The sequence below is a fragment of the Panthera tigris genome, chromosome D2, assembly GCF_018350195.1.
Source record: "Panthera tigris isolate Pti1 chromosome D2, P.tigris_Pti1_mat1.1, whole genome shotgun sequence".
In the NCBI taxonomy this organism is placed as follows: domain Eukaryota; kingdom Metazoa; phylum Chordata; class Mammalia; order Carnivora; family Felidae; genus Panthera; species Panthera tigris.
This window is the reverse complement of record NC_056670.1, coordinates 52,116,602-52,143,370: the sequence shown is the minus strand read 5'-3', so window position 1 is coordinate 52,143,370 and position 26,769 is coordinate 52,116,602. Positions and strand designations below refer to the sequence as shown.

General features: G+C 36.5%; 2 protein-coding genes across 4 annotated transcripts in view; one reads left to right on the top strand and one right to left on the bottom strand.

Annotated features, from left to right (window-relative positions):
- IDE (insulin degrading enzyme) overlaps nucleotides 1–26,769 on the top strand; it is a 194,136-nt gene that overhangs the window by 23,095 nt on the left and 144,272 nt on the right. For all 3 annotated transcript variants that reach the window (XM_042961097.1, XM_042961096.1, XM_042961095.1), the window contains exon 3: nucleotides 16,868–16,985. The gene's annotated coding sequence lies outside the window, so the exon portion shown is untranslated. The remainder of the gene's footprint in view (nucleotides 1–16,867; nucleotides 16,986–26,769) is intronic.
- KIF11 (kinesin family member 11) overlaps nucleotides 1–26,769 on the bottom strand; it is a 44,632-nt gene that overhangs the window by 3,632 nt on the left and 14,231 nt on the right. The window contains exons 9-20 of the mRNA XM_007080096.3: nucleotides 25,106–25,201; nucleotides 23,408–23,496; nucleotides 19,710–19,797; nucleotides 17,892–18,080; nucleotides 16,786–16,993; nucleotides 15,636–15,808; nucleotides 13,211–13,336; nucleotides 12,548–12,706; nucleotides 10,029–10,135; nucleotides 5,502–5,781; nucleotides 1,855–2,077; nucleotides 884–1,035 (exon numbers count right to left, since the gene is read on the bottom strand). Coding sequence (XP_007080158.1) covers nucleotides 884–1,035; nucleotides 1,855–2,077; nucleotides 5,502–5,781; nucleotides 10,029–10,135; nucleotides 12,548–12,706; nucleotides 13,211–13,336; nucleotides 15,636–15,808; nucleotides 16,786–16,993; nucleotides 17,892–18,080; nucleotides 19,710–19,797; nucleotides 23,408–23,496; nucleotides 25,106–25,201 — 1,890 coding nt within the window. The remainder of the gene's footprint in view (nucleotides 1–883; nucleotides 1,036–1,854; nucleotides 2,078–5,501; nucleotides 5,782–10,028; nucleotides 10,136–12,547; nucleotides 12,707–13,210; nucleotides 13,337–15,635; nucleotides 15,809–16,785; nucleotides 16,994–17,891; nucleotides 18,081–19,709; nucleotides 19,798–23,407; nucleotides 23,497–25,105; nucleotides 25,202–26,769) is intronic.

Sequence of the window (26,769 nt, the reverse complement as noted above, 5' to 3'; positions counted from 1 at the left end):
ACAGAGAAGTACTTATAATAGTGTTAAAAGTAGTAATCTCAGAATAATGGGATTACAGTTTAATTTTTAGTTTATATGTTACTTTATGACTTCCCAACTTGTCTATAATTACTATAGTTAAGGGGTGCCTAGGTGGCTCAGTGGGTTAAGCGTCCAACTCTTTTTTTTTTTTTAAGCTATTTATTTATTTGAGAGAGACTGTACAAGTAGGGGAAGGCAGAGACGGCGGGGGAAAGAGAGAGAGAATCTCAAGCAGGCTCTGCACCCTCAGCACAGAGCCCGATGCAGGGCTCCAACCCATGGGCCCTGAGATCATGACCTCAGCTGACACCAAGAATCAGATGCTTAACCAACTTGAGCCACCCAGGCACCCCTTGAGCACGGAGCCTGCTTAAGATTCTCTCTCTCCTTCTCCCTCTGCCCCTCCCCTGCTCACTCACGAGCATGCTCTCTCTCTCAAAAAAAATTAGTAACAATAATTACTAGAGTTAAGAGCACAGATTGTGGAGCTCTTGTAGGTTCTAATTCCAACTCCACACTGACGTAGGACAAGATACTTCTTAAGTTTCCTCACCTATAAAATGTGGATAGTACTAGCATCTACTTCAAAGGACTACTTAGAGAATTAACTGAGTATATATATTTAGGTAAAGTGCTTAGAACAGGCTGTCACATAATAAGCACAAATATCGGTTGTTATTATTATTATGACTTTAATAATTTTAAAATGCCCAGATTAAAAGAAACAGACTGAAGGATCAGATGACTACCATTAATGAGACAGGGTAGGATTTAAGGGCAAAGAATAAAATTCTTCACATGAAGTTGATAACAAAAGGAGTTTATGCGAGAGATCTAATATTAGGAATGCTTTAAATTTTACCTGACTGATCTCTTCCTTGTTGTTTTCTGAACAGTTTAGCATCATTAACAGCTCAGGTTGCTTCCTTTTCAACTGATCAAGGAGCTGTTCACGTGGTTCAGTTCTCACCAGGGTTGATGGGTATAAGTAATTTTTCCTCTGTGGTGTCGTACCTTTAGCAGATTATATAAACAGGAAAAGAACTGAAGTGTGGGATTTGAAGAAGATTTTTTTAATGCTAAAATGTATACTTCCAAATGAGTCTTATCTTCCAAAGATATAGCCACTACCCTACACGGGATGGCCGCGTGGGTGTGTGTGTTTATGTGTATGTATACATGTATATAATACTCCAAATTATGTTATGTATATAGCTTTGAAGTATAATTTCATACCATGAAACCTACTCAATGATTAATAAATTGACAGGGTCCACAACCCTCAATGCAATGCAAATAATGACTCAATTCTCATACTATTAAATAGTCTGTTATACTTTCTTCCCTAAATCATGATAGCCTACACTGATCTTTGCCATCTGACCTCTCAAAATGGTGATTCCTAAATGCCAAAAGTCCATGACAAAATAAGAGGTACACATAAGAAAATGCACAATGTGGTATGGTTTTTCCACTAAACTAAATTTATTTAATTACATTCCTCAATTTTTGGTATTAAAATGCCCTGATACAAAACAGTGCTAGATAGATGGTTGCTGGTTTTCATTTGCTTTTAAAATGTCTTCTCTTAACAAAGCCAGTTCCCTAAATGTTTGTAAAATTTTATTGAATTGGGATGCCCAAATTTCTACAAGTACATGTCACTTGTATTGTGACACCTAATCTTGATTAAAGCTATTTTAGGGTCCCAATTTTTCCATTTGAGTTGCCTATCAGGCAACAGCAGGACCTGCTTCTTATGAACATCTGGCACAGTACAAGGTTGACTTCAACTTTAAAAATTTGAACCATTCTATTTCCCTTTGAAATTACCTGTTGGGATATCCAATTTCAGATCCTGTTGTAGAAAGCAATTAAGCTTAGTCAAACCAATTTTTATGGTTTCATTAAATTCTAGACTTTGTGCCATTAATTTTTCTTCATCAGTAGTTATCTGATCAAAAAACATATTACGCTGGTTCTCATTAGCTGCTTTATGTTCATTTAATTTTTCAGTAATCTCTGAACTTGAAGCCTCACAACCTTGGTTTACAACCTGTAAATGATGCAAATGAGCTTTCATTATTAAAATCGAAGTTGTCAAATATTTTATTCAATATATTATTTCCTCTTACTTTGAAATTTTCCACAGTAAAGTTTTAAAAACACATGAAAAAGTAGAGAAAATAGTATAATTAACCCCCTTGTATTGACTACCCAATCTCAGTGTTTATCCATACATGGGGTATAGCTCAAACAAGATTAACCACTTCCTCTTCATCTTCCCATAGAATTATTCTAAAGCAAATCCTGTATGATTTCATTCATTTACTTCAGCATACATCTCTAAGAGTTCAGAGTTTTTTTAAGACCACTCTCATATCTAAAAAATTTAACATTGATTTCTTTATATCAAATGTCTAGTCAGTGTGCAAATTTCACAAATTGTCTGAAACGATTTTCACAATTCATTTGTTTGAATCAGAATTTATCATTAGATTTGGTTGATATGCCTTTAAGTAGGTGATATATAATTTATCACCCAAACTGAGATGCTCTTCAGAGTGAAAAGGGCTACTCTTAGTTATAATTACGTCCAAACAACTGATGTCAACAAGGACTATTCCAGGCAAACTAGGACTTAAGATCCTTTAGTCTTAATTCTCTTTTGATATAGAAGATCTTTCTTCATACTTTTCCCTTTGAAAAGTTTTTCTTCTTCAAAAAACTAGGTCTTTGCTCTGCTATCTCAAATTCTGGATCTGGTCAATTGCCATCTCTACACTGTATTTTCATATGTTTATCTATACTCTGTATTTTCTACAAAGTAGTGAGATCCAAAGGTTTGATGTAAATCAGGTTTAATTGTTTGGCAAGAATATTTTGTTGGTGATGCTGAAAGCACATAATGCCTAGTTGTGTCTCTCATGTGAAGATTAATCAGTTGAGGTACCTGGCTGGCTTAGGTAGTAGAGCATGTGGCTCTTGATCTCGAGGTCATGAATTCAAGCCCCACAGTGGGAGTAGAGTTAACTTAAAAAAAATAAATTCTAGGGGCACCTGGGTGGCTCAGTCGGTTAAGTGTCTGACTTCGGCTCAGGTCATGATCTCGCAGTTTGTGAGTTCGAGCCCTGTGTCGAGCTCTGTGCTGACAGCTCGGAGCCTGGAGCCTGCTTCGGATTCTGTGTCTCCTTCTCTGTCTGCCCCTCCCCCACTTGTGTTCTGTCTCTATCAAAAATAAGTAAATGTAAAAAAAAATATTTGGGGGGGGGGGCGCCTGGGTGGCTCAGTCGGTTAGCGTCTGACTTTGGCTCAGGTCATGATCTCGTGGTTTGCGAGTTCAAGCCCCGCGTCGGACTATGTGCTGACAGCTCAGAGCCTAGAGCCTGCTTCAGATTCTGTGTCTCCCTCTCTCTCTGCCCCTCCCCTGCTCATGCTCTGTCTCTCTCTGTCTCAAAAATAAATAAAATATTAAAAATAAATAAATAAAAATAAAAAATTTTTTTAATAAAATAAAATAAAAAAATAAATTCTAAGAAAAGATTAACCGAGGGGCGGCTTGATGGCTCAGCTGGCTAAGCATCCGACTTTGGCTCAGGTCAAGATCTCATGGTTCGTGGGTTTGAGTCCTGCACTGGGCTCTGTGCTGACAGCTTGGAGTCTGGGGCCTGCTTCAGATTCTGTGTCTCCCTCTCTTTCTGCCCCTCCCCTACTTGTTCTCTCTCTCTCTCTCTCAAAAATAAATAAATAAACATAAAAAGAAAGATTAATTGGTTAAAAAAAAAGATTTATCCGTGAGTTTGAATGTGGTCACCCTATTAATTATAAAGTTCTCCTGGGGCTCCTGGGTGGCTCAGTCGGTTAAGCATCTGACTTCGGCTCAGGTCATGATCTCGCAGTTTGTGGGTTCAAGCTCTGCATCAGGCTCCGTGCTGACAGCTCAGAGCCTGGAGCCTGCTTTGGATTCTGTCTCTCCCTCACCCTCTGCCTCTTCCTGACTCGTGCTCTGTCTCTCTCTCTCTCAAAAATAAACATTAAAAAAATAAAGTTCTCCTCTCCATCAGTTTGCATCAAAAGGTATAAGCAGTCATTAATGTCCACAAGGGTTATCTCACTAGAATTACAAAATGGTGATTTTCCAATTCTGTCATTTCTTCTGCATTTTATTAGCTGGGATTCTTCTATGAAACCCTTTTCTTCATCCACTACCCTGCTAAACCAAGATAGAATTCTTTTCGGAAAGAGAGATGGATGCTCAACTCTTTCCCTTTATTTACCAGTTTTCAAAATAATGCACTGCTTCCCTAGCATGATCCAAAGGAGACCCAAGAAATTTGTATGAATTCACAAGCCTTAATATATTTAATGTATTTTAATCTATTATAGCAATTATTCTTTTTGATACACAAACTGTACCATCTTTAAACAAAGAAGTGTCATCAGGTAGACTCCTATCTCTTTTTGATACAACCCCACTAATCTTGAATAGCTCTCTTACTTTCTAGTATGACAGGATCTCTAGGCTTATCTGGTATATTTCTGGTTTCAAATCTGAACTCACCTCTTTCTCCATTAGCCCTGATTCCTCTTGGTAAAAATAGCTTATAAAGCTTAAAATACTTACATCCTTTTACCCAGTTTCTGAGAATATTAGTAAAATCCTTTTATGACACAGAAAGAAAAACCAAGCCACAAAGGGCTCATGTAAGTATTAGGATCAAGCAAACACACAAACCTATCAAGTATCCTTTGAACAATCAAAACAGTATCTTAAAGCAATAACAGGTTTGAATTGCATATCTAAATAGAGTGCCCTTAACTGAAGGAACCAATAAGTCAAAAACCAAGGATAGATACAAGACAGATCAGATACATGTTAAATAATTTCAAGCTCTGGGGGACATGATACTAGATCTTGTATAAGCATACCAACTATTTATGCTTAAAATTTTAATTCATTATTTTAATTTTTTTTAATGTTTTTATTTATTTTTTGAGGGGGGGGAAGGGCAGAGAGAGGGGGCAGGGAGAGAAGATTCGAAGCCGGCTCTGTGCTGACAGCAGAGAGCCCAGTGTGGGGCTTGAACTCACAAACCGTGAGATCATGACCTGAGCCGAAGTCAGATTCTTAACTTATGAGCCACCCAGGCACCCTAACCATTCATTATTTTAAAATATCATCTGGGGGAGTCTGGGTGGCTCAGTTGGTTAAATACCCAACTCTTGGTTTCAACTCAGGTCATTATCTCAGTTTGTGGGTCTGAGCCCCACATCGGGCTATGCACTACTGGTGCAGGGACTGTTTGGGGTTCTCTATCTCTCTCCCTCTCTGTCCCTCCCCCGTGCACACCCTCTATCAAAATAAACCTTAAAAAAATAAAAATAAAATATCTGTTTTCAATCCAATTTTATCCAAGAGTATTTAATTTCCTGATTATCACTATTCTCTCCAAAGTAAGTTCCAATTACAAAGTTATTACCTCCAGTAAGTTCTGAAGTTCTTCTTTCCTTATATTTAAGCAAGATACCCACTGTTCAGAAAAAGAAAGTGTGCTTTTGTTCAGAGCCTCACATCTCTGTTCAGTCTCTTGAGATACTAGTTCCAGGCTGCTATTAAGTTTATCACAGTGTTTCACAGACTCTTCAACCAGTTTTGTACCTTCTTGGTTAAAATGTCTGAGTTCCTGTGATAAGCCATCACAATCAGCACAAAATTGTGTATTATATGAGGTTGTTTTGCTGATTATATCCTTAGATTTCCTATAGAAAAAGAGAATAACATTGTTAAAAATGGAAAATTAAGACTCAAAAGATATATAACTTACCCAAGATCACACAGTTCAAAAATGGCATATCTGAACCCAGGCAGTCTGGCTCCAGAGCCCATGTTCTTAATTAATTTTCTATATTGAAAATGGATGCTTTAGGTGGTGTCTTTTCATAGCAGATTGATGTATCTGCCATTAAGTGACCTTTGGAAATGTCTCTTTTCTCATAAAACCCTTCCCAGCTCTCCTCCAGATATAATGCTTTACTTTGTACCTCTTAGAGTGATGACTATACTAAAAATAAAATCTATCTATGTGTTTCATTCCTCCTAATAGATTATGTTATCTAAGGGCATCACCTACAGACTCTAGTCTAATCCCTAAAGTGTCCACAATCAGTCTAGCACTCTGTTCTTAAGCAGTTTTGCCTTGCCTATGACATTAAATACATCATAAAAATTATAAATGTTACCAAACAAAGTCAACGATAAGGCTTTTAATAATTAAGAAGATTATATGGGATGTGACAAACTATACACCTGGCACACACAAGTACACTGCAATATAACCTTGGTGTAAAACTAAAGTCCTCTTGGGGCGCCTGGGTGGCGCAGTCGGTTAAGCGTCCGACTTCAGCCAGGTCACGATCTCGCGGTCCGTGAGTTCGAGCCCCGCGTCAGGCTCTGGGCTGATGGCTTGGAGCCTGGAGCCTGTTTCCGATTCTGTGTCTCCCTCTCTCTCTGCCCCTCCCCCGTTCATGCTCTGTCTCTCTCTGTCCCAAAAATAAATAAAAAACGTTGAAAAAAAAAAAAAAAAACTAAAGTCCTCTTACAGGACTACAGAGATAAACTTTGGTGAATGAAAGTTACCCTCTACTACCACTAGGTGGTACACCATGTGAGGAAACCAAATGAGGGAGTAACTATTTTGAAAACCAAAGTTCAACTATAGGTTAAATGGAAATGATTGAAAAAGGAAACGAAATTCAAGTAAGAGGCTGGAGACCATCAACACAAATCTAGTCCTTCAAGCAATCACAACCTGGTACGAAGATGAAATTTATTCATAAGTGACCATAATCCATGATAAATACCAAAGGCACTGAGTGGGTCTCAAACTTCAGGATACATAAACCTCACCTAGATTCCTGGGCCCTACTCCTGGCTGATTCTTTTACATGGTTCCTGGACCACACTTTAAAAAACATTTTGAATAAATATCAGGAAGACAGGAAAAATGGCTTGCATAGGCCTTAAAGAGTATATCATAGTTTCCTTCCCATTTCAATCCTACTCTAGTATTCCCTTCAGAGCTATGGAAGAAGCCAGAAGTCCTGAAGTTTAGAGACTAGGAATTAAAAGTAGGGAAACTTTCTAGATCTAGAATCTAGAAAGAAGAATTCAGAATGGGACATGATATAAGGAATAGGATCATCAACAGAACTGGAAGACACATGACAGGAGTTAGGTAGTAAAACAGGTGATAGCTAGAATTCTAGAGCAGCACTGTTCAACAGAATATAATGTGAGCCACATAAGTTAACATAATGTAGCCACATTAAAAAAGAAAATAGGGAACTGGGGAACGCCTAGGTGGCTCAGTTGGTTAAGCACCAACTCCTGATCTCAGCTGGGGTCTTGATCTCAGGGTGGTGAGTTCAAGCCCTGCACTGGGCTCCATGCTGGGTGTATAGCCTACTAAAAAAAAAAAAAAAAGATAAAGCAATCAGCATAACAGTGTACTGGGTGTATATAGCATATACAGAAGCAAAATATATGAAAACAATGAATATGAGATGAGGAGAAATTGGGAATGTATCCTATAAGGTCCTTTGATTACACCTGAAACAGTAAATTACATGAAGATGGATTAACATTACTTAAAAATGTGTATCATTAATCTTAGAAAAACTAATTAAAAAGGTAATTTTAAAAGTGTAAATGATAAGTCAATGGAAGAGATACAATGAAAATGTAAAAATCCTCAACTTAAATTTGGAAAGGAATAAAAGGAAACAAAGCACAAATGACGCAACAAAAAGAAACCAGCAATATGGTAGATTTTAATTCAACTATATCAATACTTCAAATGAGAATGGCCTAAACACACCAGTTAAAGGTGATACATTGTTAAATGTGATGAAAAAGCAATACCCAATTATGCGTTATCTCCAAGAAATCCACTTTAAATCTAAAGACTTAGCCCAAAAGTAAAGGGATTAGAGATACATTATATGCAAATAGTAATAAAAGGAAAGCTAAGTACTAATATGTTCCAGACAAAGTAGACTTCAGAACAAGGAAGATGACCAGGGATAAAAGGGGATATTATATAATGATAAAGTGGTCAATTCTCCAAGACATATCAACCTTAAATGTGTATGCAACTAACAACAGAACATCACATATGTGCAGCAAAAACTGATAAAACTGATGAGAAATAAACAAATCTAAAATTGTAGTCAGAGATTTCAACACCCTCTCTTAGTAATTGATAGAATAGGCAGAAACTCAGTAAGGATACGGATGACTCAAAAAATACTATCAATCAACTTGACCTAACTGACCTGTATAGAACACTTCATCCATCAAAAGCAGAACAAATTTTTCTCATATGGGTAGCACCAAATGAAGCATATCAGAGTAACACTGCAAGAACATCAAAAATAAAATTGTCATTGGAACCAGAGCTCACAAAAATGGGCCAGGACCTTCACACTAAACCTAAACAGAGTAAATGCCTGCTAAAAAAGATGGCTTAAATAGGATTCTGAATCTCCTAACATAAACCAAAAATGTTCAAGATACAATCAAAACCATTCTGGAAAATCACAACTTGAATGAGAAAAGACAACAGGTGCCAACACTGAGATATGAGATAATTCAGATGTTGGAATAATCTGTTAAGGATTTTACAGCAGCCTTACAAAAATGTTTCAATGAGCAACTAAAACTCTTTTGGAGAAAAAAAAAGAATTAAAATCTAGGCAAAGAAAAGAAGAGATTAAAAAAGAAGCAAATGAAAATTTTAAAACTGAAAACTCTAATAACTGAAATGAAACACCTCACTGAATGGGTTCAACAATAGGTTAAAGATGACAGAGGAGGGGCACCTGGGTGGCTCAGTCGGTTGGGCCTCCGACTTCAGCTCAGGTCACGATCTCGCAGTCCGTGGGTTCGAGCCCCGCGTCGGGCTCTGGGCTGATGGCTCGGGGCCTGGGGCCTGCTTCCGATTCTGTGTCTCCCTCTCTCTCTAACCCCTCCCCCGTTCATGCTCTGTGTCTCTCTGTCTCAAAAATAAATAAATGTTAAAAAAAAAATTAAAAAAAAAAAGATGACAGAGGAACATGAAGACAGTTCATAAAATTTACTCAATCTGAACAACAAAGAAAATATCTATAGCCTCAGAGACCTATGAGACCATAATAAAAGATCTAACATGTGTGTCACCAAACTCCTAGAAGCAGAGGAGAAAGAATATGGAGCTGAAAATGTTCAAATTTCCACAATTGGTGAAAGACATAAGGGTATACAGATTTAAGAAGCTGAGAAAATCCAGACAGGATAAACTCAAAGAAATATATAATCAAACTTCCAAAGACTAAAGATAAGGAAAACTATCTTGAAAACAGCTACGAGGAAATCACAACTGTGTTGTTCTTGACAACTACAACTAGTCCTGAAGGCCAATCCCAACTGAGGGACACCGTACTAAACAAATATTCTACCCTGTTGAAAAAAGGTTATAGACAAAGACTAAGGAACTACTCAGACTAAAGGAAATATGACAATCAAATGCAATGTGTGATCCTAGATTAAATCCTGGAGCAGAAGGAAAATCTTTTTCTTTTCCTACAAAGAACATCAGTGAGACAATTGGCAGAATTTGAATTAGGTCTGTATATTAGGTAATAGGAATTACTGATACTAATTTTCTGCTTTAGAAAATTGTGTTACGGTTATATAAGAGAATGTCCTTATTTTTAGGAATACAGACTGAAGTATTTAGGGGACAGTGAGCATCATGGCTGCAAACTATGCATAGCTAGTTCAGAAAAGATCTCTCTATATACAATATCAGAGGGAGGTGGGGAAGAGAGAGAGGGAATGAGAATGAGAAAGCAAACAATAAAATGTTAGAAATGAGAAACTGGGTTGATAAGATCTGTACTGTTTGAAGCCTTCTATTCTGAAATAATTTTAGGCAGAGAAGAGATAAAGAGAATTAAAAACTGCTTACTGTTTTGTATTTTCTTGGACACTACTAAGTGGTTTCTGGATGTTTTCACACTTTTCCTCCAAGGCACAGAATCTCTCTGCCCAAAGACTGATTAGCTTGTCAAGTTCCTGTAAGAAAGGTGTGGGAGAGGAAGAGGTTGAAGTTACGACACCTGAACTTTTCTTCCATACTACATGGAAGTATTTTTCCCATAGGTGAGAATTATACAAATTCCTGACAAGAGATCTTTAATTCCATCTCTCACCCATAGAGGAAAGCAGCAGAAGTGATATTAAAAGGATACTATTAAAGGGATTTTTCAAAAAGTAAATAATCAGCAAACTTTGCTATTTTAACTATTAATTCGTAGCGAGTTACCTTCAGTGTACCTCAGAACTAAGCAAACACACCAAGATGTCACATTATGTTATGAGAAGCACTTTGACAGATATACAGTACCCAGTTGCTTCTAAACTGATAACACTACTAGAAGGGAAAAGTAATGCTGATCATCTAATGGGTCAAGCAGTCCAAAAATAGTGTTAATTACTGAAGCTGAAATATTTTACAGAATCTGGCCGGATCATATTCATAAAGTGTAATTTTACCTTTTCTCATACCTGGCATCTTTAAAAGCGAGCTCTTATAAGGCACACAACATGACAGGGACTGAAATATACAATATGAAGAAGCTACACTAAAGACCCAGAAAGAGCTGAACATGCGCCCAGCAATCTTATTCACTGTTCGGTCCATTAGTTGACCAACATCTCTAAATAACACATCAGCTGACAGCACATACCCAATACTGATTATGAATGAAGTCTGTCAGTATTTGTATTAGTCTCAAAGTAGAGGAAAATGCAAATATATCAGAATTATCTGCATGTAAATAGGTGTTCAGAGTTTTACATAATTGTTGTTAGTGCTAACCTCAAGTTCTAGAATACCTGAGAAATAGCTCACTTAGTAAACTTAACTTCCTTAAAGCCAGAGAAGTCAAACCATTCATGCTAAAATACTTTTTGGATCATAGGTATTTTGTTTCTGTTTAAACCATTGCATATTAATTTTAAACATTTCAAAACAGCTAATATATAAAAAGCTGATGTACCTTAGAACATAAGCCTAAAAAGTTAGACAAGTTGATGCAGAGATAATGAGAAACTGCTGCAATTTCAAATTGCAAGACTGTGTTCTAGAAACACACAGAAGAGCCACTCAAAAGTGGATGCCTTTCAGGGGCACCTGGGTGGCTCAGTTGGTTAAGCAGCTGACTCTTGATTTTGGCTCAGGTCATGATCAGGTTCATGGGTTTGAGCCTGGTGTTGGGTTCTGCTCTGACAGCGTGGAGCCTGCTTGGGATTCTCTCTCCCACTCTCTCTCCGTCCCTACCCACTCACGTTCTGTCAAAATAAATAAACTTAAAAAAGAAAAAAAAAAAAGGTAGATGCCTTTCAGGTACTACAATCACCACTACCACTATCAGAGGACCTAAATACTTTACATGCTTTCAAGCCCTCGGTTTCCTCATTAGAAAACTAGGCTAATAACAGAACCTGTATCTGTACTGAATAAACACATAGTGAGTGGCTCAATAAATGTTAACTATTACTTTCACTAATGTCTGACATTAATCCTTTCTCCAAAAAGTTTCATGTTTATCAATCAGGGAAATGAATAATCTTACTTTGAAGTTGCTTTGACTCTTGCCTAAAAATCTTGGATGTGTTTCTTTTCTCCTTTTGGATGACATGGATATGAATTTCCTCTCCCTCACTTTCCAAAGAAAAGGAAACCATTACTACTCACTAAGTCATATCAATAGTTTTATTGACCAAAGAGTTCTGTCTTGTAATAACTGGCCTCATTTAATAAAACTTTCCACACTCATTACTCGGGCCTCAGGAATATCAGGAGTTGTTTTCCATGTATCTCATCTTCAGAGATTATGACTTCCTTGGTTTGGAGATTTGCTTTTGGTTTAAAACCTCATGCACTGAAGAACAGTTTACATGGAAGAAGGTTAAGTCATGAATTATATTTATAATTAATCAATAAAAAGAACTGTATTTACAATTCAAATGTCTGACATCAATGAGACAGAAATAGCAAGATACAGCACAGCATAACTTATGAAAAAGAATAACCATCCATGTTACCATAGAAAAAAACAATTTATCAGGTTTGCTACAGACACATGTTCACTGCAAATATTATAACCATTTCCTTCTAATTGTACCCCCAAATGTATGTTTCTATAGTTTCATCTTTCATCTTGGTGTGATAAAGGGATTGTCTTATTTGTTCTACTGTGCTTTCGTATAGGGTTCTAAATGTAGCAAATCCTGAAATACTAACTGATCAAGAAAAGTATTCTTAATTATTTTGTATTAACTATTGTTATAAGCAAGAGCGGCTATGGTATTTTCAGATTTCTTAAATTAGTTCTACAGCATTCAGATTACATAACAAGGATTATCAAGTTAAAGATTATAAAACTTCCTTTTTATGCTCCCCAAATCACCTAAATGAGATACCTGTGAATGGATTTTTTTTATTGTCTTCAGGTCTTCAGTTAAGTTTTCACATAGCTTCTGTGATTCAGCCAAGGATGAAATCGTATTTTCTTGTAGTTCATGTAGACTGTTACACAGCATACTGAGAAAGCCATCCATTTCCTTTTTCTGATCTTCTATCTTTGAAGGAAAAAGTTAGTTTCTTTTAGTTAAAATTTTTTTTGTTTTAGTTTGTCTTTTTTGGAACACATACGAAATAGAAAAGGTAGAAAACAGTATGCAGAGAGAAGTCTTTCCTCTCTAGCCCCTGGAACCTCAATGCCACTCTTACCTCCAAGAGATGACTGCTAAACACTTTCAGCGATATTTTATCCATATTTAGGCAGATGTGTATACATAGGCATGTATACATGAATATGCATGTCTTCTTTACCCACCCATGATAGCATGCTATACATGCTACTATGTAAACAAATATTTATCCTGAAGATCATTCTCTCTTTTTTTTTAGCCATGTGATGTGATCACATCAATGGCAGCGAGCATCCTATCTCTTCTCTCCTCCAGATTCCAACTCACAACCCATGGCTTTTGCATTGTAGACAAGTGTGGCCACAGACACATGGAATTTCTTTCTTAAACAACAATTTGATTTTGAGAAATTAAGAACATAACATTTGCTACCTTACTAGCCACTGTCAATGAAGTCTTGAAAATATGCTTCAGTTGACTGTTGATTTTCAGTATAGACACCACAGTGGGGGATAAAGTTGTTTCCAGTGAACTTAGAAGGTCAGTCTTAAGTACATCCTGGTTTTAAAAATAAACAAGTCTTTTAAAAAAATATTTTCACTTTCATAAACCTGAGTGGTTAATGATAGTATCTTAAATACTTTGTTAACACATGCAGAATAAAATTCTAACTTTCCATTGTCTGATCTTTATAGCCTACAGAGCCTATTTGTTTCTAGAGTTTATATTCACCGTAAGTTACTTATTCCTACCTATAGTAATTAAGAAAATAGTCATGTAGCATACAATAGATTCTTAACAGTCTAACGCAATAGAGGTCCAAAGAATTCAAAAGAGGGGAAAATGACCATCCTTTTCTAAGGATTTCAGCATTGCAAATAAAGAATTTTTTTTTTTTAAAAAAAGCAAATACAGGGCGCCTGGGTGGCTCAGTCGGTTAAGCGGCCGACTTCGGCTCAGGTCATGATCTTGCAGTCCGTGAGTTCGAGCCCCGCGTCGGGCTCAGTGCTGACAGCTCAGAGCCTGGAGCCTGTTTCAGATTCTGTGTCTCCCTCTCTCTGACCCTCCCCCGTTCATGCTCTGTCTCTCTCTGTCTCAAAAATAAATAAACGTTAAAAAAAAAATTTTTTTTTAAATAAAAAAAAATTTAAAAAAGCAAATACATTTTAACAAAATAAATTTCAAATAAGCTTAGGTTACTAGTCAAAAAAGCAGAGACCAAATAGCCTTCAAAGGCAGGCTTTCAGCTGGAGGTATTTAATTAACTTTGAAGACTTGGTGACTTACATGCTATCATATCTGAAGAACTCATTAAAGTTCTTGTTCTTGTCAAGGTATATGGAAAGTTGAGAATATACCATAGACTGAGGATTTTTACAAAAAGGAAAAAAAATCCCCTTTTACAAAAAGGAACCTAAGTTCCCTTCACTTGGGCAGGGTGAGGAGCTATAATAGAAATAATTAGTGAATACTTAAAAAAAAAAAAAAAAAGGCTACTGGTATTTTTTTGGAAAGAAAAGCTATCACACTCATTCCAACTCATTCTGCAGGAGCAGCCGTCATCTCTGTTGACTCAAGCAATGCTTACAAAGTCATATATAACGTGGTAGGAAGACATCAATACACAGTCTTAGCATTTAGTTCATGAATCAATTTCCCAAAAGTCAGTACCAACTGAGCATCTATTAACTTTGTCAAATTGGGTGAATGAAGAAATATATCAAATAGTGTCATATAAGCACTGAATCTAGGCAGAGTGTCAGCTAACATTTGTAATTATTTACTTGGAAAATGTTCAACAAATATGGTTAGACTCCATTTAATAAATTAATAATGAAGAGAAAGCTATTATCACTACACTGTAAATTATATAATAAGTCTTAGGTGATTTATTTAGTAGCTTAAACACCTAGGAAATTCACTAATTGGCAGCAATTGGAAATGCAGATTAATTGCATTCTCCATCCCACATCTGAAATAAAAGGAGAATGTCAAGAGTAGATTAATTCTGGTTTCCTTTTGAATATCATATTTTAATTTCGTTTATGTTTCTTTAATCTTTTTAGTACTGGTTAAATTTGGAAGATGTTGATTAAAGCATTTCCTCTGATTTAAAATAATAATAATAAGGTTAGACTCTAAAAGGGAGGCAGAGAGCCTGCACCAAGAAGAAAACCAAGTAAGTGATATGGCCAAGAACTTCATACGTAAATCATACAATTACAAAATAAAGAGTATTATTCAAATCAGCTATGAAAGAGGTAATACTAAGTGTAATTAGATGAGTGGCTTCTATAGAACTACAAAAAAGAATCTTACAGTTAAGGCCCAGAAAGGCTTGATCACACAGATCTGATCCCATAAGTTGTCATATATGTTCCTAGAATTCTAGGGGCTGTTTTTCTTGCACTTTTCTGTATTAGTGTAGTTTTAAATTAACCATCTTCTATCCCCTCTGGTTGGGTCAGTTGTAACATCAGCACGACCACTGCAGAACCCTTGAGGAAAGGATGACTTACCAATTTCTGAGCCAACTAACAACCCATGGGTCCCTTGAATTCATCTGGTGCTAAACCTGCCCTCTCTAGTTACTGGGCATATTAACTCCTGCTCTTAATGTTACAAGATATAAGTGAAAAAAGTCTTAAAGGTTGGTTATATGCATTTGGAAATTAATCTTTCTGGGAGAAAAAAAAAAAAAAACGGTCTTTATATTGTCTTTAAAAATATAAACCTACTCTTAAAGTGCTATGTTTATCACCATTTCTGATAAAGCTTAAAATGAAAGAGCAGTTAGCATTGTTTTTGAAGACTTTGCGAAGTAACCCTTCAAAAATAATTTAAGAGATTTACTAACAATCAATGTTTGAAGTACAGTTTTACTTTCTGCTGCTAATGATTGTTCTTTTAATATCGTATTAGAAATCTGAGAAACATGTGTAGACACATTTTCTGGAACAGATGTGAGCGATCCCAGTGCTGTTGTAGTAATTGTGTCTAATGCAGAGACACTGGAAGACAGCAGGTTACCTACACCAAAAAGAAAAAAGATACAAACTTTGACATAAATATATTGATACAGTTAGAACCACTTCAAAGAGGTTTCTAAACTTACATACTTGCTGTGGAAATTTGTAGTAACAAATAAGCTTAAAATAAATGGTTCACTACCTAAGCTAGGAAATCTAATCAAATAGAAATTATATATGTTCTACAGTACTCTGCAAGCACTCGATATGCTTGTCAGTGTAGCAGAGCCATCACTATAGTTCACAGTAAGCCAAGAATTATTCTGATCTCTAGCTATAGGTAATCATAGTACTACAGTAAGTGGAAGAGGTTATAAAAGAGAAACTACAAATCGGTAAGCCAAACTTAGAGTGGTTGGCTTAGAGTGACTAGACTCTAAGTGACTTTTACAAATTTTTACATTTCTGTACCTCATGAATTTTCTATAGTGAAGATAATATTTTCATATAAAATAAACTAATACTTAGGAGTTTTTTTCCTAAATGAAGATAGCAACAATGGGTATGGTTAAAACTTACTTTATAAAAAGCAGACAAAAACAACAACTAAGACTTGTTTTAATTCCAAGGCGGGAAAAGCACTGTTCCCTAGTTTGAGCAGCCAGTGTGTGCACTGGAGGGACTACTGACATGGTCACCCCAGTTTCTTATGATAGTAAATGATCAGTTTTGAAACTAGTTTCACGCTAATCACACAAAGACTAGAATAATCAGAAATGCTTGAACTTGGGGTGCCTGGGTGGCTCTGTCAGTTAAGCGTCCTACTTCAGCTCAGGACATGATCTTGCAGTTTCTGAGTTTGAGCCCCGCATCGGGCTCTGTGCTGACAGCACGAAGCCTGGAGCCTGCTTCTAATTCTGTGTCTCCCTCTCTCTCTGTCCCGCCCCCTGCTCACACTCTGTCTCTCTCTCTCTCTCCCTCTCTCAAAAGTAAATAAACATTTTTTTAAAACATTAAAAAAAAAATGCTTAAACTTACCAAACAAAGTCTTGTGAACTTCTAGCATGACCTTTTGTTTTGAGCTGCTATCCTTAATTAATTCTTCCATTCTGTTAAACAGACCATTCAGGTTTTTGCCAAAAACATCCTGAGCTTCTGCATTGTGCTGATCAATTGCCTTCTTACGATCCAGTTTTGAATGGAGACCAGATACATCTTTTGTAGTTTCTTCAACTGTGGTAAGCAACTACATACGATTTTTAAAAATAAATGTTGATTAAGATGGGTATCACAAAAGCAGACTACTGAAAATATCTGTGCTACATACAGATTTCTCCTGACAAGAACTAGTAAATTTTGAGGCGTATGGGTGGCTCAGTCAGTTAAGCATCCAACTCTTGATTTCAGCTCAGGTCATGATCCCATGGTTAGTGGGAACGAGACCTGTGTCGGGCTCCACACTGACAGCAAAGAGCCTGCTTGGGATTCTCTCTTTCTCTCTCTCTCTCTTTCTCTCTGCCCTTCCCCAGCTGGTACTCTCTCTCTCTCTCAAAATAAATAAACTTAAAAAAAAAAAAAAAAAAAAAAAAAGAACTCAGTAAGTTTTAGACATTTGTATCAGAATACATTTTCAATTCACACTAATTTATCCAGTTGCCCAAGAATTTCCCCTCACCTAGCAACCTAGGCAAGGAAAAGGGATTTTGCCAACCTAATACAGTAATTATGCTCCCTCACAATTTTTTTTCTATTATGTGTTACTATTTCCTCTAACGTGCACCTAATAAAAAATTAAATACTTTCAACATCTCCCATCATTAGAAGGTGCTAAATTCTTTATGACTGATTAGTTTCAATCATGACCAAAGGGAAAAGTATCACCTCATTATTCTAAATGTCTTCAAAGTATATTAAAATCATTCTCTATTTGCAAAACTTCAGGAATGTTTTTTTGTTAAGTCAGCAACTCTAGTGAGGAAAATTCAGATGAAATAATAAAACAGTGTTCTTTAAATTGACAGAAATGTCACTTGGAGTGAATAAATAGTGAATAAATAGCATAATTAATGCTTAAGCAAACAAAGTCACTTCTACCCATTCTCTAATTTCTTGAACACAAGTATAAATCAAAACAAAGGACAAACCCTGCTGGCAGCATCATGAAGTTTCTCCTCAGTACTTTCCAAAGCTGATGTAATATACTCTTCTTCAACAAGTTGTAATTTCGTTTCTTGTAAATGTTTTTGAGTGGTTTCAAGTTCCTGTGTCTTATTTTGCAGGTCAGATTTACACTGGTCAAGTTCATTTTTATTATCCATAAACAACTCTGTAACCTAAATAGAACATATTAAACATTTTTTTAAGAATTACACAATGCTTAACTGGTTGGTGAGATACCTGGCTAGTTCATAATATAATGTAAGAAGAACTAAACAAATTATTTCCATGCAAAGTTGTGACAAGTTGTAACAAGCTAACAGGTAGGTTAACACATTTTATAAGATATCTTGTTTCTGCCTGTAAATTCATTAAAAACCATGAGATGAAATAATAGGTCTAGAGTAGTGGTGTTAGTTCTTCAGGTTCCTTCCAGCACTGACAGTGTGAGGGGTGGCACAGAATGGTCAGGTCTGTCCACCTTAGTTATTCAACATCTAGTTTCTTCTAGTATCTGCATCCCTCATCTGATAAACACAGTAATGAAAATGTCTCCGTCTTCACTATTTACCTCTTATAATAAAACCTCACAATTCAGTTAATTTCTTATAATGCTGCATTAACATAAGTGGCAAACAGCTTCTTCATCATTGATGACAGTAAAATGATGATACAACTGACAAAGAGTCAGCAAGAAAAAAAAATATCTTAAAGAATAAAGACAAGGGGGTACCTGGCTGGCTCAGCAGGTAGGGTATGTGACTCTTGATCTCAGGGTCATGAGGTCAAGCCCAACACTGGGCATGTAGCCTACTTTAAAAAAAAAGAAAGAGGGCACCTGGGTAGCTGTTGGTTGGGCATCCAACTCCTGATTTTGGCTCAGGTCATGAATCTCACAGTCATGGGATCGAGCCCACATCACTTAGTGTGGAGCCTGTTTGGGATTCTCTCTCTCCTTCTCTCTGCCCCTCCACTGCGCACACATCTCCTCTCTCTCTCTCTCTCTCTCTCTCTCTCTCTTTCTCTCTCTCTCAAAATAATTAATTAACTAGTTAAAGAAAAAAAAGAAAGAAAAAATGTGGCTTGTCTCAACTGAGATATACAGATGAAGCACACAAAGGATTTCAAAGACAGTACAAATTAAAAGAATGTAAAGGAAAAAAGGGGAGTGGGCATCTGGCTGGCTCTGTCAGTAAAGCATGTGACTCTTGATCTTGGGGTTTCAGGGTTGTTAAGTTCAAGCCCCACATTGGGTGAAGAGATTACTTAAAGACAAAAAACCTTGGCGGGGGGGGGGGGGGTGGTCTCAGTCAGTTAAGCATCTGCCTCTTGATTTTGGCTCAGGTCATGGTCTCATGGTTCATGGGTTTGAGCCCCTCAGCAGGACGAAGTCCACTTGGGATTCTTTGTCTCCCTCTCTCTGCCCCTCCTCCGCTCACGTGCACTCTCTCACTCAAAAATAAATAAGTAAACACTAAAAAAGTAAAAATAAAAAATCTTGGGGCACCTGGATAGCTCAGTCAGGTGAACATCTGACTCTTTCCTGACTCTTGATCTTGGCTCAGGTCACGATCCCAGGGTCATGGGATTGAGCCCCCATTGGGCTCTGCGCTGGGCATGGAGCCTGCTTGAGATCCTCTCTTTCTCCCTCTCCCTCTGTCCCTCCCCTACTTGTGCACACATGTACTCTTTCAAAAAAAAATCTTAAAAAAAGAAAGAAAAAAGTAAAAATATCAGGTCCTTCACATTCTGAAATTTTAATATGTGCTTCCCATGTAACATTCAATACCGTTTTAAATGCTTACCCTACTTAGCTCCTCCTCAACGGCACCAATTTTTTCAATCAATTCTACAATCTGTTCTTCTTGAACAGTTAGTTTTCCACTCATGGCTCTAAAATAAAGTTTAATATAAGTTTAGCAATTAATATTTTTTCTTAATCCCTCTAAAATGTATTTTAACACAATTGTGGCAGTTCTACATCATCTCTACCATTTATCATTATGATAACGATGCCTAAGTGTCAATAAGCAATAAATATGAATTACAAAACACAAATGGATTCCTTGTCCTTGTTTCATAAAAGGGCTGTTCTTCTTGTGATCTCCATTTTGAAAATGAGAATCCCTACCTATGAGGGAAAAAAGCATGTGTGTATATAAAATTTGAGATGCTACAAAGCTGACAAAGGACTATAACTCACATAAAGTACAGGTGGGGGCAGGGGGATACAACATAAGTGGCTGCTATCAGGAATATGGTGTATAAATAGGACCCACAGAATCCAATAAAGGCTTGGGGCTTGAAGGCATCAGGTGTCACCGGAGGAAGGGATGAGATAAGGGGCAAAAACTGGAGAAGTGAATTAAAGTATATGTACAGAACAATTATACCTTTTGCCTCTTGCACACAAACCCCAGTATACACCCCAACACCCACCACCATCACACCACCACATAAATCTTCATGAGATGGAAGGGTTATCCTCTAGAACACAGTTCCCCCGCCTCAGCACTATTGACATTTTGAATCAGATGATTCTGGTTCACTTTAATGGGTCTCTGATTTCTTCAGCATTAGCAAGTTTCAGAAGTGAATGCTATCTTTGTAGCCTCGTTCCTTCATAACTACCAACAATTTTCTATTCCACACTGTGCTTAAGTGACAAAGATACTTTTGTGAATGTGAATTTCCTCACATTATTAGCTAACGATATTGGTGATTAAAGAAAAGGCTAGAACTGATATATAAGAGGAGAGTTAATTCTGACAGTCTTTCCATTAACTATGTTAGTTCTTTATTGGAAATAGCTCTTTAATGTGAATGAGATATTTGAAATGCTTTCCTTATACTGAATGTACATGAGGTAACGCAACATTATTTCATGGATGATATAGTTTTGACATAGTGTTAAAAGATCCATTAAATAAAGCATTATCCTATTTTAAATGTTGGCTTCAGCTTTCATAATCCTCCTCTGACTTACAGTGTAGTAATTCCAAAAGCATTTTCAGAAGGAATATTGTTTCAGATTATGCCTCATGTTTATTGAGAGCAAATACTATCTTTTTAATCATGGGACTGACAAACTAAAAGTTTATTTATTATTTATAATTTTATAACTAAAGTTATTTCTTAATCTAAAATACATCAAAGTGATGGTCAACAGAAGGTAAGCAAATTAGACAGTCTATAATGTCCAGTGTTTGACCACTAACAGCAGAAGATCCTACATGAGCAAATCATGACAAAACCACTTATTCACTGGTTGCCTACTAAGCACCCATCTCTAGCATCCACGTTTCCTTTGGGAAAGGACCCTCTCTTGACTGTGCAGCACCCAAGCTGTGTGGAGGGAATGTGACTCCATTCCCAGATCCAAGGACTAAGCGTGACTGGCTCAAGACAATCGGGGAAATTCAACTCCTTTGACAGCTGTTGCTTCAGATATGGATACAACTCAGAACTAATCTAACCAATAAGTGATGTTCCTCCAGTTTTGATGGTTATAGGCCAGGTAGCCTGTCACCCACACAAGACCTGAATGAGAGCAGCAGCCGCTCTGCTGACCATCATCCTTGATGAAGAGCCAGGCTTAGAAGAAAGCCACCACTTAGGACAGGAGTGAGGACAGACAGAAAGGATCCTTGAGCTACTGGATTAAATAACCTTGAAGCTCATTCTACCCCTTGCTGTTTTAAGACAGTTTAAGCTGGGCTTTCTAACCAAAAGCACTGTGATGCCAACTTTAAAATATAAAAAGTGGTTACTGAATAAGAACTAATATGTAAAAAATATAAAGTGGTAGAAATAGAGACACCCATAAAGTAAACAATTGAAAAATAAAATACTATAGTATGTACAATAGAGAAGTATACCTGAAAACCAGATAAACAGGAAAAAAAAGAATAAAAAATAACAAGTTTAAGAACTAAGTGTAAATTTGGAAAAGATTTTTGGAAAAATGTTTTGCCAAGTAGGTATAGGATATGAAAGAACCAAATATGGGGCATCTGGGTGGCTCAGTCAGTTAAGCATCCGACTTCGGCTCAGGTCATGATCTCATGGCTCATGAATACAAGCTCTGCATCAGGGTCTGTGCTGACAGCTCAAAGCATAGAGCCTGCTTTGGATTCTGTGTCTCCCTCTCTCTTTGCTCCTCCATGGCTCATGCACGTACGCTCTCTCTCAACAAATAAACATTAAAAAAATGTTTTTTAATTAAAAATTAAAAATAAAAAAAGAACTACACAAAACTAAGGTAACATAGAAAGAATAAAAGAATACCGTTTAATAGCCTGTGATATCCATACAATGCAAATTTGAGTATTCGTAATGTATGAGCCAATCAAGAAGACATAGTGCATTATGACAACTAAGAATACTATGGAAGAAAATGAGTTTAATTAAATGATTTATATGCTATCACAATGATCACATAATGTAACCATACATGTATTACGTGAAAAAAAAAGTTGTGTAAAAGATTATACCAAGATGCTTTGCATTATTATCAATTAGCCCTAAATACCTTTTATCATTAATTTTTGAAAAATGCCCTGTGAGAGGCACCTGGGTGGCTCAGTTGGTTAATCGTCCAACTTCTGCTCAAGTCATGATCTTGTGGTTCACAAACTCGAGCCCCACGTCAGGCTCTGAGCTGACAGCTCACAGCCTGGAGCCTGCTTCAGATTCTGTGTCTCCCTCTCTCTATCCCCTCCCCTGCTTGTTTCTCTCTCTCTCTCTCTCTCTCTCTCTCTCTCTCTCTCTCTCTCTCTCTCTCAAATAAATAAACATTAAAAAAAGCTTTAAAAAAAACAATGCCCTGTGAAAATCACCCTCCTTAACACCTTCAAGGATATAAGCTATCAGGAATTTTCAACTTAAAATTCTTAGCATCCCACTTGCCTTCTGCTCCTTGTTTAACCTGTTGTTGTTATTGTTTCTAAATAAAGTTTCAGTAGATTTCCTTTGAACTATTCCAGGGCTTTAAAAACTGAACAGATTAGTGGTTGCCAGAGGTTAGGGACTACTGGGGAAAAAAGATGGGTACGACTACAAAGAGGCAGCAAGAGGGAGATCTTTATAATGGTGGGATACGCCGTATCTTAATTGTAGAACTACATGAATCCACAAATGAGACAAGATGGCATTGAATTAAACACGTACTTTGCACCAATGTCAATTTCCCAGTTTTGACATTTTACTAAAGTTAAGCAAGAGGTACTGAATGGGGGAAACACAGTGAAAAATATATGGGACCTCTCTGTATTTTTCTTACCACTTCATGTGAATCTATAATTATTTAAAAATTAAAGTTACATAAAAAATGTTTAAACTTATCTGATAACTACTTGTTAATGTCAATAGAAAAAGAAGCATTTACAGGAGGCACTAGATTTAAAGATTTTAGTTAACGTCCCATAAGTGAATTTTACTTCAAACACATTGTTACCAGAAAATTATTACTCTTGGAAATTAATTTCTATAGCCAAGGCCTTACCTAAAATTTTCTTCAGAAATGTATACCCCATTTTTCTCACGGGCTGCAGCAAGATCTCGTTTCAGACGCTCTATCTCTTCCGTATATTCCTACACAAGAAGAATGTTGTAGGTGTCAATTTAGCATAGAACTCTTTTCTCATTCAGTTTGGGGAGGATATATATATGTGTATTTCATGTTTTATTTATATATATACAAATAAAACATGAAATTAGCCCTTTTATGTTCCTTTTTAAATGTTTATTTATTATTTATTCTTTCTGTATTATTTCTCTCAATTATCTCAATAAAAACTTCAATAAAAAAAAAAAAAAACCACTACTGGATCGCTTGGGTGGCTCAATTAAGTGTCCAGCTCTTGATTTTGGTCATGATCTCACCATTTGGGAATTCGAGCCCCTAGGTGGGGCTCTGCAGTGACAGCACAGAGCCTGCTTGGGATTCTCTTTCTCCGCCCCTTTCCCCCTCAAAAATAAAGAAGTAAACTTAAAAATAATAAACAAATACATACGTACATACTACCAGGAAAAGGAACACAAGCCAAAGTGGGAGGAAATATTTAAAAATCATCTCAAAAAGGGCTTGTATCTAAAAGATATGAACTACTCTTTACCACTTAATGAGAAGAACACCAACTAAAAATTGGGCAAAGAATATGGATAGACTTTTCATAAAAAAAGATATACAAATGGATAATAAAGTTGTGAGAAGATACTCATTATCATTATTCATTAGGGAAATGCTAATCAAAACCACACTGAGGTACAATTATACAGTTATTAGAATGGCTAACATTAAGAAGATGGACTATAACAAAGTGTTGGAGAGGATGTGGAGAAACTGCAACCCTCATAGATTGGCTGCTGGGGAAATTGAAAGTGGTACAGCCACTTTGGAAAACAGTTTCTTGAAGAGTTAAAAATAAATTTACTGTGCAACACAGAAATTAAACTGCTAGGTATCTACCTAAGAGGACTGAAAACACATCAACACAAAGACTTGTACACGAACGTTCATAGCAGCATTACTGGAAATAATCCAAATGTCCACTGGCTGGTGAATGGATAAACAAAATGTGTTGTTATCCACTTAATGGAATACTATTCAGCAGTAGAAAGACTCTACTGACACACGCTACAACACAGATAAAGCCCAAATGTTATGGCAAGTGAAAGAAGCCAGATACAAAAGACCAAATATTGTATGATTCCATTTAGAAAAATGTCTGGAAAGAGCAAATCTATAGACAAAAAGTAGATCAGTGGTTGACTGTTTGCAAAGGGGCAAAGGGGAACTTTATAGTGATAGAAATTTCCTAAAACTAGATTGTAGTGATGTTGCACAACTCTATAAATGTACTAAAAATCACTGAATTGTAGGCTTACAATGGAGGAGTACTATGGAAATTATACCCTAATATCTGGTAATTATATCACATTAATGTATGGTGATTATACCCTAAAGCTATAAATAAATAAATTTCATAAATGTACATAATTGCAAATTTTGCTGACTTGATAGAGGTGGAAAAGTCAATATATTAGCATTAGAAAAAACATATTAGGTAGTTCATTAAAATCATTAGATGAAAAGCCTTACCATAGGCAATTTAACAAATCTTTTAACAATCATCTATTTCAAGTCCTTATTTTCACATTTGCCAAATAAGATTACTTACTCCACAAAAATCACAATTACCTTAATAAGAGCTCTTTTGGTGAGTTTCTGGTTAACTTCAGGCTTATTTAGTATGTTCTTTGCTCTATGAGCATATTCCAATGTACTCAGAGTTTCCTGTGAAGAAAAGAAAGTACCAACTACTAAAGATATTATGAGAATAATGTAGTTCTGTTATCTAAAATGTACTATAAAATAACTTACAAGAAATAATTTATGGGTATATCTAATCTAAACATCTATACACTAGAACCACTATACCCAATCTTTACAAAGAAGTTGTTCAAAACACCCTTTTTCCCCTTTTTTCCAATTTTCAGGGTCTTCAACTTTAAAATAATTTGACCTAATAATTTTTAATTTTTTTTTAATGTTTATTTATTTTTGAGAGAGACAGAGTGTGAGCAGGAGAGGGACAGAGAGAGAGGGAGACACAAAATCTGAAGCAGGTTCCAGGCTTTGAGCTGTCAGCACAGAACCCAATGCGGGGCTTGAACTCACAAACTGTGAGATCATGACCTGAGCTGAAGTTGGATGCTTAACTGACAGAGCCACCCAGGCACCCCTGACCTATTCATTTTTTATGTTAGTTTTCACACTCAATGAATTCCATCATCTGATGAATAAACAAAATGTCCTATATCCATACAATGGAATATTACTCATCTACAAAAAGGAATGAAGCATTGATACATGCTACCAACATGGATGAACACTGAAAACATTATGCTAAGTATAAGAAGCCAGTCACAAAAGAAAACTTATTGCAGGATTCCTAAATGGAATGAAATGTCCAGACTAGGCAAATCTATAGATTAAAAAAGTAGGTTAGTACTGAGGTAGGGCTGGGAGTGAGAGCAAATGGGAAGTGATTACTAATGGATTACAAATGGATTTCTTTCTGGGGTAATAAAAATGTTCTAAAATTGGAATGTGGTGATGACTGCAGGGTTCCGCAAACATATTAAAGTCACTGAACTATATACTTTTAATGAGTGAATTGTATGGTATGTGAATTTTATCTCAGTAAAGAGGTTTATTTTTAAATGAAAAGGGAGGGGCACCTGGGTGGCTCAGTCAGTTGAGTGTCTGACTTCCGCTCAGGTCATGATCTCACAGTTTGTGGGTTCAAGCACTGCATCGGGCTCTCTGCCATCATCGCAGAGCCTGCTTCAGATCCTCTGTCTCCTCCCTCTGTGCCCTCTTTCTCAAAAGTAAATCAATATTAAGATAAATAAATAAAAAATAAATAAAATGAAAGGGGAGTTAGAGACCTCTAAAAGCTTTTCTAACTCCATTCAAAGGAAGTGGCCACAATATAAAATAAAAGATTTCACCATCTTTGTTGCTTCTCTTGGTTTTACCACCTATTCCCACACATCCAACCCCATCTTTGCTGCCCTCTTAAGTAGCTTCTACAACACTAGCATTCACTTAACACACTTTTAAGTCCTCAGTTCAATCTCCATATCCCATATAACCCATCTACTGCTAATGACCATAGCAATTTCTTTGAAGACTGTGTGAGAAAAGCCATTAAGTAATTGTTTTCTTTTTTAAGATTAAAAACTCTGCCAGGAGGGGCACCTGGGTGGCTCAGTCAGTTAAGTGTCTGACTTTGGCTTAGGTCATGATCTCGCAGTTCGTGAGTTTGAGCCCTGTATTGGGCTCTGTGCTGACAGTTC